This window comes from Anopheles arabiensis, chromosome 2 (genome assembly GCF_016920715.1).
Source record: "Anopheles arabiensis isolate DONGOLA chromosome 2, AaraD3, whole genome shotgun sequence".
Classification (NCBI taxonomy): domain Eukaryota; kingdom Metazoa; phylum Arthropoda; class Insecta; order Diptera; family Culicidae; genus Anopheles; species Anopheles arabiensis.
Window position 1 is genome coordinate 99,052,423 of NC_053517.1, and position 13,665 is coordinate 99,066,087.

The 13,665-nt window shown below is 48.0% G+C and overlaps 2 protein-coding genes across 7 annotated transcripts in view; one reads left to right on the forward strand and one right to left on the reverse strand.

The window, feature by feature from the left end:
- The first annotated feature begins 461 nt into the window (after positions 1–461).
- LOC120908408 (U3 small nucleolar RNA-associated protein 4 homolog) lies at positions 462–3,829 on the forward strand. The gene is made up of 4 exons (XM_040319365.1): positions 462–791; positions 875–978; positions 1,052–1,721; positions 1,807–3,829. Exons 3-4 carry the CDS (start codon positions 1,600–1,602, stop codon positions 3,761–3,763), a joined length of 2,079 nt encoding a protein of 692 aa, XP_040175299.1. The 5' UTR covers positions 462–791; positions 875–978; positions 1,052–1,599; the 3' UTR covers positions 3,764–3,829.
- Positions 3,830–3,879: 50 nt separating this feature from the next.
- Positions 3,880–13,665, reverse strand: part of LOC120908409 (CYFIP-related Rac1 interactor B) — a 34,529-nt gene continuing 24,743 nt past the window's right edge. For all 6 annotated transcript variants that reach the window (XM_040319367.1, XM_040319368.1, XM_040319370.1 and 3 more), the window contains 3 exons: positions 9,100–9,363; positions 8,752–9,014; positions 3,880–7,890 (listed from right to left, as the gene is read on the reverse strand). In XM_040319367.1, the coding sequence (XP_040175301.1) occupies positions 7,626–7,890; positions 8,752–9,014; positions 9,100–9,363 (792 nt within the window). In that variant the 3' untranslated portion in view covers positions 3,880–7,625. The remainder of the gene's footprint in view (positions 7,891–8,751; positions 9,015–9,099; positions 9,364–13,665) is intronic.

Consider the following 13,665-nt stretch of genomic DNA (forward strand, 5'->3'; position numbering starts at 1 on the left):
CAATGGAACATTTTTGTTTAGATTTTGAAATTACACAATGTTTTCAATACAGAACATAAAGACATGCTTCTGTTCATCTTCCAAGTGATTTTATTCGACCTTGCACGAACCATCTCGTTCGTTATACAGGTGCCAGAAGAGCTCGATCCATGTACATATTCACCTATGCCAGCGATCGGCAAAGTACGGCTCGCGATATATCTCGTATATTTCATAGAACTTTCATACATTTTAGCTCTTGGTTGGCTCTTCACCTGAAAATCTACGATTTTTTTTTGTAGAATTTGGCTCTTTCAGTCACAAAGTTCACCGACCGCTATCTTATGCCAAACAGAGAGAACAACACATAAAAAATGTCTCCTGGGTCAAAGTGCTAGAACGCTGCTTGTTTGTCATAATTTGGTTGATTTCGTTGAAGTTTTGCCGGAAGAATTTGTTTCCTGTCTGGCGTCTAGACGAGTAGAGCATTCAAAGCATTGTTGGGAGCAGGTTTTAAGTTTATCGTAGCGCAGTTGGGAAAGAGCTTGGAGACATTCTTAGTAACGATCTAGACATAACAAATCAGACCGTCTCCAGGCTCACAGATCAAAGCAATCGTTTGGCACGGAAAATATAAGCGTAGAATGAAAAGGATTCGACATGTTGCGAAAGCTACTTCGCCGTATATTTTGTCCGTGTTCGCGAAAACCATCAAAGGAAAGTGAAGAGCACGAAACACCGGAAAAGGCGACCGTTGAAGTGCTCGTTGTAGAAACACCATGGATTGATGGAAAGAAACGACCAGTTTCAAGGTATGCTGACTGAAACAAGCAATACTGTTTTGCCATTTCCTATCATACAAGTGATTTGTACACTGTTTCATGAAACGTTCCAGAAATATCGACATACCGTCACCGCGCTGGAGCATTGTTGGATCTCACACTGAGCGGGAAATGAAGATGCTTACTTCCAGAACATTGCATGAAATAGAAACCAAAGGTATCTTACTTGCGACTAGTGGGATGCTTTCGATTTACAACATTTATCATCCTTCCATCGGGTATGATTGCAGCTGTTACGAGGAAGAACAAATCTCGCCGACGTGCGTACGAACCGGGCGATGTTGGAGGAATGAGAATGGTACAAGTGCAGATACCCCAATCAAACAAGAATGCGACCAATAACGCGCCTACTACCATCACCCCGAAGGACGACCATCACACGTGGGACGATCACAGCGGCAACGATAATGTGGGGCACGACAAACTGGAGGGCATCCCATAAGCTGCACTGTTTTTATCTTAGCCATTTTCCATAATACCAGTTCTCTTGCATTTAAAAACATCAATTTAAAACACACAGAGCGTTTTTAAATCGTTTGTAAATCGACATACGAAAGCAGGTTTCCAAAATGGGGTTTCGCTTGAACGACGATTTTGAATTTCCACCTCCGAAGCTGTCAACGGGTAAGCTGTCAAAACACAATCAACCCGAACTGTCACCGTACGAGGCGCGCTGTCACAACAAACCCTCCGAATAATAAACATAACAAAACACGTGCGCGCGGTGTGTGGTTTCCTCCCTGGCTGCATGTAGGAATTTGCACTAAACACGTAAAAAATGGTCACAGATAAAGCGGACGGGGCGTGCCAGCTGCACGATGTGAGGTTTTACAACTTACTGCCCCGTGCCATCGTTTGCTCATCGTTCGGACAGTCGTCGCGGAAGCTAGCACTGGCCAGGTAAGCACCGCATGGTAACCACCTCCCTCCCCCGTCCAAAGCGGCGTAAACTTATCGAAACACGGGCCCATTTTCTCTCGAACAGGGACGATGGCACGATCGAGGTGTGGAACATGGCGTACGCGCCCTTTCTGGAGAAAACGATTCCCGGCGGCGAGGGTGTCTCGATCGAGGGGCTGGCCTGGGCCGGCCAGCGTCTGTTCAGCGTCAGCCTCGCCGGCACGCTGATCGAGTGGGATCTGAGCAAGATACCGTGCGTGAAGCAGTCGATCCTGGTGACGGGCAATGCGGCCTGGTGCGTCGACGTCAGCAAGGACGAGCGGCTGCTGGCGGTCGGCACCGAGGGCGGCTACATCAACGTGTACCGGCTGGACAACGAGGAGCTGGCGTACGAGCGCATCCTGGACAAGCAGGAGGGTCGCATCGTGTGCTGCAACTTTGACTGGACGGGTAACTTCCTCGTGACCGGCTCGACCGATGCCGTGCGCGTGTGGGACGTGCGCAATGGGCACGCCGTGCACAAGATGACGACCGGCCGCGCCCACAATAAGCAGGAAACGACGGTGTGGGCGGTGCTGGTGCTGAAGGACTTCACCATCCTGTCGGCCGATTCGCGCGGCAAGCTGGTCGTGTACGACGGGCAGATGGGCACGGTGCTGGAGCAGCACCTGGTCTCGACCGCCGATCTGCTCTGCCTGGCGCTGAACGAGGAGAAGAACATCGTGTTTGTGGGCGGCGTGGAACCGATCATACGCGTGTTCGACCGGGCGGACAGTGGTGGCAGCGTGCGGACGGATAAACTGTTCGTCCGGTCGCACAACCGGCGCGGCCACACGCACGACATCAAAACGTTGGCCACCTACGGGCGGTACCTGTTCTCCGGCGGCATCGATGGGTCGCTGCTCGTCACGTCCTCGCCACCGTTCACGCTCGATACGCACTTTCCGCTGCTGCCGGGGCCGGCCTCCATGGTGGCGGCCGACAGCCGGCTGGTGCTGCTGAAGTACGTCAACTATCTGGAGGTTTGGACGCTCGGGCCGGCCAACGCACCGGCGCCGGCCCTCGGCGGCAACAAGGTGCTGCAGATACGCAGCAAAAACGACGGCCAAATACTGGCCGCCGCCATCGCACCGAACGGTCGCTGGATCGTGTACTCGACCGAGCACATTGTCCGGTTGCTGCGGTACGACTACAACCGCAAGGAGCCAGTCAATTCGCGCCTGGTGCGGGTGCGCAACACGCCCGAACATTTCGCCGTCTGCTATCGGGCACAGTTTACGGCCGACTCCAAGGGCCTGTTCCTGTACGATCGTACCGGCGGTGGTACGATCAACTTCTTCAGCTGTACCGCCGCCGACGACAGCGAAGAATGGGACCACAAGCAATCGATCGATGCCGGCCGGTGGCTGTCCGAGATGGTCACCCTGTCGGCCGTGTCCCAGTGCAGCCGGTACCTGGTGTGTGCCGATCTGGCCAGCTCGATCGTCGTGTTCGAGCGGACGGCGGCCAAGTGGAAGCGTTCGATTTCGCTCCCCCGCTACAAGCTACCACCGACGGCCCTTGCCCTCCAGCCGGGCAGGACACGCGTAGCGGTGGCCTTCTCCGACCACAAACTGTTCGTGTACGATTTCGACCAGTTTACGTTCGTGTTTTCGACGTACCTGCGGCTGCCGGCCGGCACAGACCCGAACCATCCGATCAGTGGGATTGCGTTCGATCCACGCCACGAATGGGCCATGGTGCTGCAGAACGGTTCGAAGATAGTGACACTTCGCTTCGGGCCGGACATTGAGGAGGAGGTGCTGCAGCAGGAGGAAAACAGTCGGGCCAAGAAATGGCGCCCGGTCGCGAACGGCGGCGAGCAGCAGGACGGCGAGGGCAGTCTAACGAAGTGCAAGCTGCGCATGGTACGCGACGCACCGCGGCTGGTATCGATCGAGTGGCTAGGCGAGAGCGAGCTGGTAGCGATCCAGGCCAATGCGCTTTCGATGGTCGAACATTTGCCGGCTGCGTTCCGCATCAAGCGGTACGGTAAGACGTAAATCTGACTGCGTGTACGGAACTGGGGGGGAAAACAAGCATTACAATAAAACCTCTTCTACATGAAATCGATCGTTTTTTTTTCTCTCGGATTTCGTGACAACAAGCTCGGGCTGTGTAGGGATAGATTGTTTGGAATTTTTGGTTTTATTTTCTTCTCCTCGTCCGGGGTGTCACAGTTCCAGCACACGCTCACACAAACACACACACACACGCATACACATTCTCGCTCAACATACACATTTTCACTCATCCATCTCTCTCTCTCTCTCTCTCTATAGTGGTAAGCTTCCCCGTGATCCTCATCACCAAAAGTCCTTCTGCACGTACTGTGTGTGTATGCCTGGGGGAGGGGTTAGTTATTGTTCATTTCTCTCTTATTCTATTGTGTATAGTAGGGGGGGAATCTTTGTTGCTTAGATGATTTGTGTTTGCTTTCGTGTGTCTTCTTTCCTGTGTATTTAGTAACTATTTCGATGCACAGTTGGGTGTGGTTGGGTTCATGCTGCACTGATGCAATTTGCGCATTAGCTGAATAAGCTTCCGTCTTCGTGTCTTTGTGTTTTACTGGTTACGCTGACTTTTCCTTTCCAAGCCCTCCTCCATTTTCGATTACAATAGCATTGTGTGAATTACATTCTGTTCACTGCCTCTCTTCACAATCGTGTTTATCTACGCCTATTCCGTACTAAATGTGGAAAGATGTGTTGCTTACATCGTGCTCGGCGGCCCTCAAGTCAAGTTTTGCACTTATTTTCCTCCCTCCATACACTGTGCTACACACCACCACTGGTGGTGAGAGAGTGCCTGCCTGGGTGGCGTACAGGGTAGTCCTTGCGATACAGTAGTAACGATAACAATAGAGAAAACGCATCAAACCATTTTCCTTTAATTGGGTTAGCCAGTAACGAGGATTTTACTGTCGAATAACTAACACAATGCTTATCGACGGGGGGATGATAAATGCGCGCGCACGACAGCAGCAATTGTGTTGATTGTTTTTAACCGTTATTAGTACTCGAGAATTTGCTAAACGTGTTTGTCGTACAGGGAAAATTTTCTCTACAAAAAGGCAATTTTTGATAGCCCGGGGGGAGGAGGTTCTTCTCTCGCTGCTCCGTTACCCCCTGTTAACAAATTACACAATCATACGAATAGTCTTTTTGTTGTTGTCTATAATTCGCAACAGGTTACCAATCTGAACTAAACTAACGTTAACGCACGATTTAATCTCTTCTAGGGGTGATAATACACATTTGCGATCGAATCAGCTACCGGTCGATTCAAATATTTTTCTTGTTTTTTTGCTAAATTACTCGTACTCGTGGTATCGTTCTCGCTGGTCAATTGCCACCCGAGCGAATGTGTTTCGCCGTTAAAACGTGTACAAACGGAAAAATCAAAGACAATATTAGCTAGGAAATGAAATCGATCCTTAAAAAAGAGAAGGAAACACATTCAACGTGCGCCTGGAGTCGATGTAATTTACGGATTTCACTTTGTTCTAGAGCGAATTTGCGTGTTAATGTTTATAATATGCGCCTCATTTTGTGCTTCTTTTTGAATGTTTTTTGTTCCTTTTTTGTTTTGCTTGTTTAAATAATGTTCGCTGTTACACTATATTCCGATGATACATTTAGTGATGTGTTTTATGATCACTATTACAATTGTTAAATTATTTAATGTGTTGTTGTTGTAGTTATGTGTGTTTGTGTTATGTTCTATAGATTCTCAAAAGACTTACGCGATAACAACAAGTTTTCTTCACTTTCCATTGTTTTGTTCTTCTGCTTGGATATTTCCGTATTTTCAGTTGGTTGTTCTGTTTGCTTGATTCAATTGCCACGCGGGGCAGCTGTGTATGCTGCTGTTCTCGCTTTGTAAAATAGTATAGAACACATCTGAATTCGTGGTAGCCAGCAGTGTATTGGTAAGGTGTACATTTTTGTTTTCGATATATTGTGATTTCGTTCATTGCGTTTTGTTCGTTCGTTCGTTTCTGCTGTGAATGATAACGATGAAACAAACAAACGCGACATTTAGTTTTTTTCCAGCCATACGACAAACGATACTAATGATAGAGTTAAAACATTAACTAATGTTTAACCACAACCGGTGTTTTGTGTGCGCTCGATGCGCGTTGCCAGATTTGCGCTGTTACCGTTGGTGCATCCGCCACTGCATGCGCATACGCATGCGAAGGGGATAAGAAACGAGAGATTAATACCGCGTGCTCGTCGTTTGTGTTTTTGGTTAAAAAAAAAACAAACAAATCATACCCCACAAGAGAGGGGAATGATAAAGTGTTGTGCTTTCTAACAACTTTTGCGTTCAAATGTGTTTTAACGGCGGTGGTCGTGTGTGTGTGTATATATGTCTTGTGTACGTGGTGCTTTTCAATGGAAAAAAGAACTGAAACAATCTCTTCTCTATCCTTGGGCTCTACTATCCTTAACTAAACAATGTTCTAGCATCCTACTCTCTTTCTCTTTTCTCTCTCTCTTTTCTCAACTGCTTTTGTCGCTCGTCTTCCTTCGTCCTCGTTTGAAGTAGCTAATGTCCCGGTAGAAGAACTGTGCCCTGCCTACTAAAGTTTGATGTGAGCGCTTTTCCGCCCGCAACTAGCCGTTTTCTCACTTCCGGTTTTTGTTTTTGTTTTCTTATCACACGTTACATGCTTATTTACTTCATTTGTTTGCTATCATCAACTGTCACTGTTTGCCTTGCACCGCCCGTTTCAAACACTACCATTCTTCCCGTCTCCCACAAGCCCTCCCACAATTCTTCATACATATACAATTTATAAAGGGTGTGCGCGGTAGCAAATGGGGGTGTGCTACCCCCCACCACCTTCGCACACTTTCGTTTTAATTATAAGTTTTATCAAGATACACTTAAATGCCTAGGATAGATAGTTTCATACGGTTTTGTTCGATTTAAATTAAACTAAAAAAACAGACACATAATCTTTGTTTCTCTCATTTTGCGCGCTCGCTTATTCTCCCTCCTTGCCCTGCCGCTACAGAACACGCGCACACGCACCGAGAACCCCCCGCAATGCGTGCGCGTGGAATTAGCCTACAACACTAATAACGCATAGAAAAGTAAGCATTCGCGCGTCATCTTATACTTCGTAGTGTGATGCAGTGGTGCTAAACAAAAAAAAAAAAAAAAACAAACAAACAAAACTTACACGATATCTAACAAAACAGCGCCAGCAGCAGTAAAAAGCGTAAGATTCGCTTCAAAAACACTCTAAAACACAAAACTAATTCATGAGTAGAAGGGGTGCAAAGTAGGATTTCGGTTTCATAATTTAAATTTCACTAGTTTTAGAATGAGACTGGAAAGGATAAAAAGAAAGAGAGACAGATAATCCTCAAAATAATCTCAAAAGTTGAAAGTAGTTTGTTCTAGGCTAATATGCTGTTGTCTGTGTGTTTTTTGTGTGCAGAAAGAAGTATGCTGTATAAGTAGAAGCGGATACCGTCGGCTTCCCAAAACACTGGAAGTGGGCGAAAACAAATATGCTTCCCCGCTACCCCCACTTGGAAAGCACTTGCGACTACACACGTGCATGTTTTTTTCCTGTTTTCACGAGCCTGCCTTTCATTACGGTTCTCCGTTGGATCGTTTGAAGTGCCAAACAAAGATCCGTACAGTTATGATAATAGTAGTAGTAGTAGTAGTAGTAGTAGCTTTAGCGATAGTATTAGTAACAGGGGGAGGAGGAATCGTGCATTCGGCCAACCGCACGCTTTTCTCCCTCCTCTCCTTCTTTGCGCTTTTGGTATCACTGATGCAGTCTCGGGTGCGTTTGATGCGCGGGGCGCGTGCTTCTTCTATTTTTTTGTTTGTTTTTGTTTAGGCTGCGAGCAGATTTCGAATGTTTTTCGGCGTGTTGTCCTCGTTCAGGTGTTTCGTGGTGTAGCGGAGCGCGTTCAGCAGCGGTTCCGCCTTGACGGCCGGCTGTGCCTGCAGCAACCGGACGCAGCCCTTCACGTCGACGTGGGCGCCCCGCGCGAACGCACCGACCGGGTGGACGTGATCGTACAGTATCACCAGACCGACCATTACTCGCAGCAGCAGCAGGTGCGTTTCTTCCCGCTCGATCTGTGCCAACAGTTTGCTGTAAGGGATCAGAAAAGAAGAAGATTAATTGTAAGCTCCATTGAAGATGGGAACTAGTGATGGGAACGATGAAGTTTTGGTCGGAATCGATTCCAATTAGTTCCAATTTGTTGTGGCATCGATTCCGAATATTAGGTCCGGAGTCAGTTTCCGAAATCTTTTCCGGAACTCATAATAGGCTCAGGGGAATCCGGAATTGGCTCCGGAATCGGAGTTGGCTCCAGAGTAAGAATCGGCTCCGGAATCGTTTACAAATTCGGAATTGAAATCTGCTCCAGAGTCGGAATCGGTTCCGGAATTGATTCCGAAAACGGAAGTTTTGGTCGAAATCGATTCCGACTAGTTCCAAATTTTTGTGGAACCATTTCCGGATAGTAGGTACGAATCGGTTTCCAGATCCGGCTCTTGAATCAGCTTCGGAATCGGTTTTGGATTCGGAATCTAATCCAGAATCGAATCTGGATTCGAAATCGACTAACGAATCGGAACCGGATTCGTAATCAACTCCGGGATCGAAATCGGCTACGGAATTGGAGTCGGTTCCGCAATCAGAATCGCCTCCGGAATCAAGTTCGCCTCGGTATCTCCATGAGAATAGGCGTTTGGGTCCTATGCATCTACGATTGTATCGATAGCCGCCAAGTACCCAAATTTACCTGTAAACGATCCATTCTCAGTAGATTTCGGAACCGACTCCAATTCCGAAATCGGCTCCGGAATTTGATTCCGGAATCGGCATTGGAGTTGACTCCGGAATCGGAATCGGTTCCGGAATTAATTCCAAAAACGGAATCGCAACCGGGTAGTTCCGATTCCGAGCTCCCACTACTATTAGGAACCAAAGAATAAAAGTGCTTACGGATTCTCGAGCATCCGGAGGCAAACTTTCGCCATCGTGCCGAGCGTTTCGGTCGTGTTGTCGACGTTGTCGGAATTGTCCTGCACGAACTTGGACGTCGCTTCGCTCAGCACCTTCAGCATTGGGGTCGCGTGCGCATAGAACAGCGACATCCGGTTCGCCAGCTCGGTACTGATGATCATCTCGTTCGTCTGGTCGAGCCGCTGCCGGCTGGCGATGCGTCTGTAGTAGCTGAAATCGTTCTGTATCGCAGGCGTTTTCATCTAGCAAGCGGAGAATGGGATGAAAAGTGTTAACACTTCAGTACGTCCTTCTGCTGTACTTTCCAGCAGCAGCATTCATCATTACCTTGTATTCGTCAAATTTGAGCACAAACTCCAGTATCTCGGCCAGCTGCTTCACCAGTGCCTGCTGCGTTTCCAGGTGCTGCGTTGGGTTGAGCCGGCCGCCCACCAGCTGTCCCAGCAGCTTCGGCACGATCCGTTCCAGCTCGAGGGAGTGTTCGTAGCAGCGCTTCAGCTTCTCCACCAGCGGTATCACAATGTTCCACGCCTTCTCCTGGCATTCGGGGGAGGGGTCCGCAATCGCTTCCCGAATTTCCTTACCGGCGCCCTTTAAATAAAGAAGAAAAGGAAATAAATATCTAATTCTAAAGACTTTTAAAGACGAACATTCAGAACACTCAAACTCAAACATTCGAAGTCACGCTACAGAACATAAGAAGCGTTTCGTGTGTGTGTGATTTCGTGCAAATCGCGTGCGCGAGGATTGAGAACAACTTTCCCTAGAAGGATTGGCGCCACCGCAAAGAACGGCATGATAATGGAATGGTATGAACGAAATCAAAACGTCAGAGACGGCCCACTTGCTTCGAGGTTTTATTTTTTGGAACATAATTGCTATCCGTGGCTTTCCGCCCGACCAGTGACAAACGATCGCGTGTCCGTTTTAGAAGCGTTGGAAGAATTGGAATTAAATCCACAAAAAAACCCTTGGCTGAAGATCGCCTCCAAAACCTGCAAACTGCCCACTCGAATGTGGTTTAATGTATCGTTTTCGCCAACCTACTCACTACAGTGTCCATCATATCGACAACAAACGAAGCTGTGAGCGGACTAAGGGGCAAATCATCCGTTCCGTACCGATCACTTTTGCCAAAAATGGTAATGCTGTCGCGTTAGTCCGAGTAATGATGATGCAAAGCGCCATCGATCGATCGCCGCTGTGCCTTCGCAATGTATGCTATGCTGTGAAGCTCTCAGTCTCATTTACATCCACAACAAAATCCGAAAAAGTAACGTCCATCCGTCCTCATTTATTTTCGTATTTGGATTTCGAAGACATGATGTGTGGGATTTGTGTGGGATTTGTCTAAGCGCGGCTTATGGAACGATGTTCGAAAAGCATTCTTCTCGTCAATTCAGTACAAAAAAAAACCCTCCTTGGGAGGGCGCCATACGACTCCGACCAGTCCACTTACCTTGACTTTAATCGCTTACAATGCGCGCGCTCTACCATACGCCTTTCGAGGCGTTTGTGTCTCTTATCATTACACCTCCTCTTCCTACTCCTACTCCTACTCCACGTTCGAGTTGATTCAGTTTACACCAAAAAGCCCTCGGAATATAGTTCGCGGTCGGGCCCTGGAGAGTTGCGAACTTGGATCAACATCATATCACCACCCTTGTCATGTCCATCAACCCTCCAGTTCCTCCCCATCCCATCCGACAGGGCGGCAGCCAATCCGACGGTAGTGAGAGAAGATGACGAGTGCGGACGTCTCGCGAACGTTTCCTATTTCCCTTCACACACACACACACACACACATCCGGTGGTGCGCCCCGGGAGGTTGAAGGGTTGATGATGGGAGATGGGGAGAGCGGATTGGCAAGCCAATGCCTTTTTCGGGGACAGATAACACAGTGGAGTGGTGGGGTGCGCTTTGTTGTGCGCACAGCACGCAAATGTGTCTGCTGGGGGTGTCGTATCTCGTGCGTTTATTATTCGTTTTTAACCCTCGAAAGTGGCTGTATCCAGTTGGTTTGGTAAGTATAAACACGCGCTTTGGGCACAACCAACAAATGGCATTAGATTTTAGTCATTCCAAGATAGTCGAGTCAGCGAAGGGTTAATAGACAAATCAAGCTACACGTACAGCAATGGGGTAAATGGGCAATAAGCTTCTGCGCTACTGGTACTGCTGGTGCAGGCCGCCACCACTTTATTCGATGGTTTGTTTTTCCGCTGCCGTCATAATGTTGGCGCATAAATTATCGCGCACACCAGCCCTGTCCGCGGCCCGCCACCATCATTCGCCGTGTCTAAACAACATGATTTTGGATGTTACGCGGCAAAGGGGAAGAGGTGGATGCCGGATGAATCATCATTGGTGTTTGTCTTCGACTTCTCTCTTTTATTGGCGAATGTATACGCAAAACCTCACACAGCCGACCGTATTACACGCCGGCGCACGCCGATGGCGATCATCAGAATGTTTGCTCAATCGATTCGTTCATACAAGCAGAAGATAAACACACGCTCGAGATCGTAAAATCGATCGGCTTTGGTTTGCCGTTTTGCGCTCCATTTTAGAGGCATTCTTACGATAAAAAAGTTAAATATTATTGAGACTTATCCCATACATAGGATTTAACTGTTCAGCTACTTTCTTCCATTTTGAATGCTACTTTAATAACGACGAATCTTACATGAAAAGATGGCAAGTAAATCTAACTTTAGCGCGATCGAGCTTTAAAAAATTGTTCATCAACTATTTCCAAATCGACACTCCATCGGCACTCCATCCAAAACGGAAAAAGGGGGCAAGAGTTCTTCCCCTTAACCCCCCCCCCCACGGTACGACAGAAAATGCTCAAAATGCTTTCGCTCGAGGCTAAACCCATTTACGGACGACAGGGTTCGTTTTTTTTCTCTCTCTTTGCGTGACGTGACGCGGAAAGAAATGCTTCGACGTGCACACAGCAAGAGAAGAGGTGGCGTTGTCCTTACAACGAAGGGGGCTAAACAGCAGATAGGTCCATCGTTTCATTCGCACCTTTGCACAAGCCAGAGAACGGGTCCCCCCCTCCCCCCATCCGTTTGTTAAAGTTGTTTGACATCTTGAAGACTTTTTTTTTGACTTCATTTCCCCTTCTTCGTGCCACCAACCCGAGATGAGATGCAATCAAGCAGTTAATAGGCCGCAACTCTGCCCTGCTCACCTGCTCGATGATGATGATGGGCGGCTGTTTTCTTCTTAATTCTATTTACCACCACCGAGGAACATAACTCCAAACCGTCGGGGAGAAGAACTCCAAGTGTCGTCGCTACCGGGGTTTTCTTCTCCCCAGGCGCTAATGGCAATTTCACATTAACTCGCGCCAAATTAATGAAATAATGATCGTGCCCTCACTTCATGGAGTGTGGTTGGAAGTGAGTGTGAAATGAAGGTTTAAAGTATCGTCTCGTTTGCTTCAGAACTGGGACTAGCTTACAACGGCAACTTCTCTTCAAAAGAACGAACGACATCCTCCTCGCCAACGGTTCAAGAGGCCTATATGTAAGCTGGACATTGCACGCGCACTGGTCGTAATACTGCAACAGTGACAGTCCAAACTAGAACCCGCATTGGTTGTAATTGTGCAACAACCTTTACACACACAAAAAATGCACCCAGATCCTGAGCACGTGTACACGTTCACGAGCTCATTCATTACAAATTTCTGCCAACGTTTCTGTTGTGCCAGCCAGCGGGCCAGCGGGACCGGTAGTGTGGAATGCATTCTCGAAAGGTTATTGCACTTTATTACGCCCAGTGTCTCGCGAAGCACAACAATAAAAGGACGAGAGAATATTCGTATCCTTTTAATCGTCTTTCGAGTGTAAGGTGTGAAAAACGCACCAGTTTCAGCTGGTACATTGCTGCACTGGTAGTGGTGTGTGTGTGTAATGTAACCGAGAGAAAACGTGGGCCCTCTTCACAAACCAAGCTTACACATCATTCCACGTTTTCCAGGTGATGAAGCGTCCGCTGTAGTGATGTGCTCTCTAGAGCGTATCCACGACTCCGATCCAACTCTGACTAGTTGTTAGTCTGATTCCGATTCCGGCGAGGTCGAAACCACTAGTTCCGCCCGGAGTCGTCTGGAGTCGTAGTCGAACGGGACGGAGTATTTTGGAATCGTCCAGAGACTTTAGGGGTTTTTTTTGGAGTTTTTTGGAGTCTTTTGGAGTCTTATGGAGTCTTTTGGAGTTTTTTGGAGTCTTTTAGAGTCTTATGGAGTCATCCAGAGTTGTTTCGAAGTTCGACTCCGGACGACTCTGGACAACTTCGGACGATTCCGGACGACTCCGCAAGACTCCGACTCGGACAACTACGACTCCGGATAACTACGGACAGCGGACGACTCTTGACGACTCTGGACGACTCTGGACGACTCAGGACAACTACGACTCCAGGCGACTCCGAACGACTTCGAATGATAACTCCAACTCCGGATAATGCCGGGCGGACCTCGCAGATTTGGTTCCAAAATAATCAGAGTCGGATCGGAGTCGACTCCAGATGTTTGCCAAACTTTACCCATCACTACTCAGAGCTCCTAACTTCTCTTAGAAGATGGGGGATGCATCCGGTTTGAAGTACACCGCACTCGCGCATTTTTTCTTTCGGAACGTTTAAAATAGGGCACGAGACGATAGCGCGCTCAGGATTCTGCGTCCCGCATACAACACGCTAACGTTTGTCATCTCTGAACTTATCTCTGGGACAAGGGGAGGGGTTTTTTTTTTAAACAGACATAGATGATGCCAAAAGGTGGTCTAGTAAATGAATCCTCGGGCAGCTGTTAACACAACATCCTCTCGTTCCACTGTCAAGTCGACTTGAAATTGAATAAAGCTGTACGCCTCAAG

What these genes read in the sequence shown, in the direction of transcription:
- LOC120908408 (XM_040319365.1), top strand. Translation starts at nt 1,600, where the DNA reads ATGGTCACAGATAAAGCGGACGGGGCGTGCCAGCTGCACGATGTGAGG. An exon ending in CGGAAGCTAGCACTGGCCAG is followed by an intron (nt 1,722 to 1,806) that starts GTAAGCACCGCA and finishes TCTCTCGAACAG; the next exon opens with GGACGATGGCACGATCGAGG.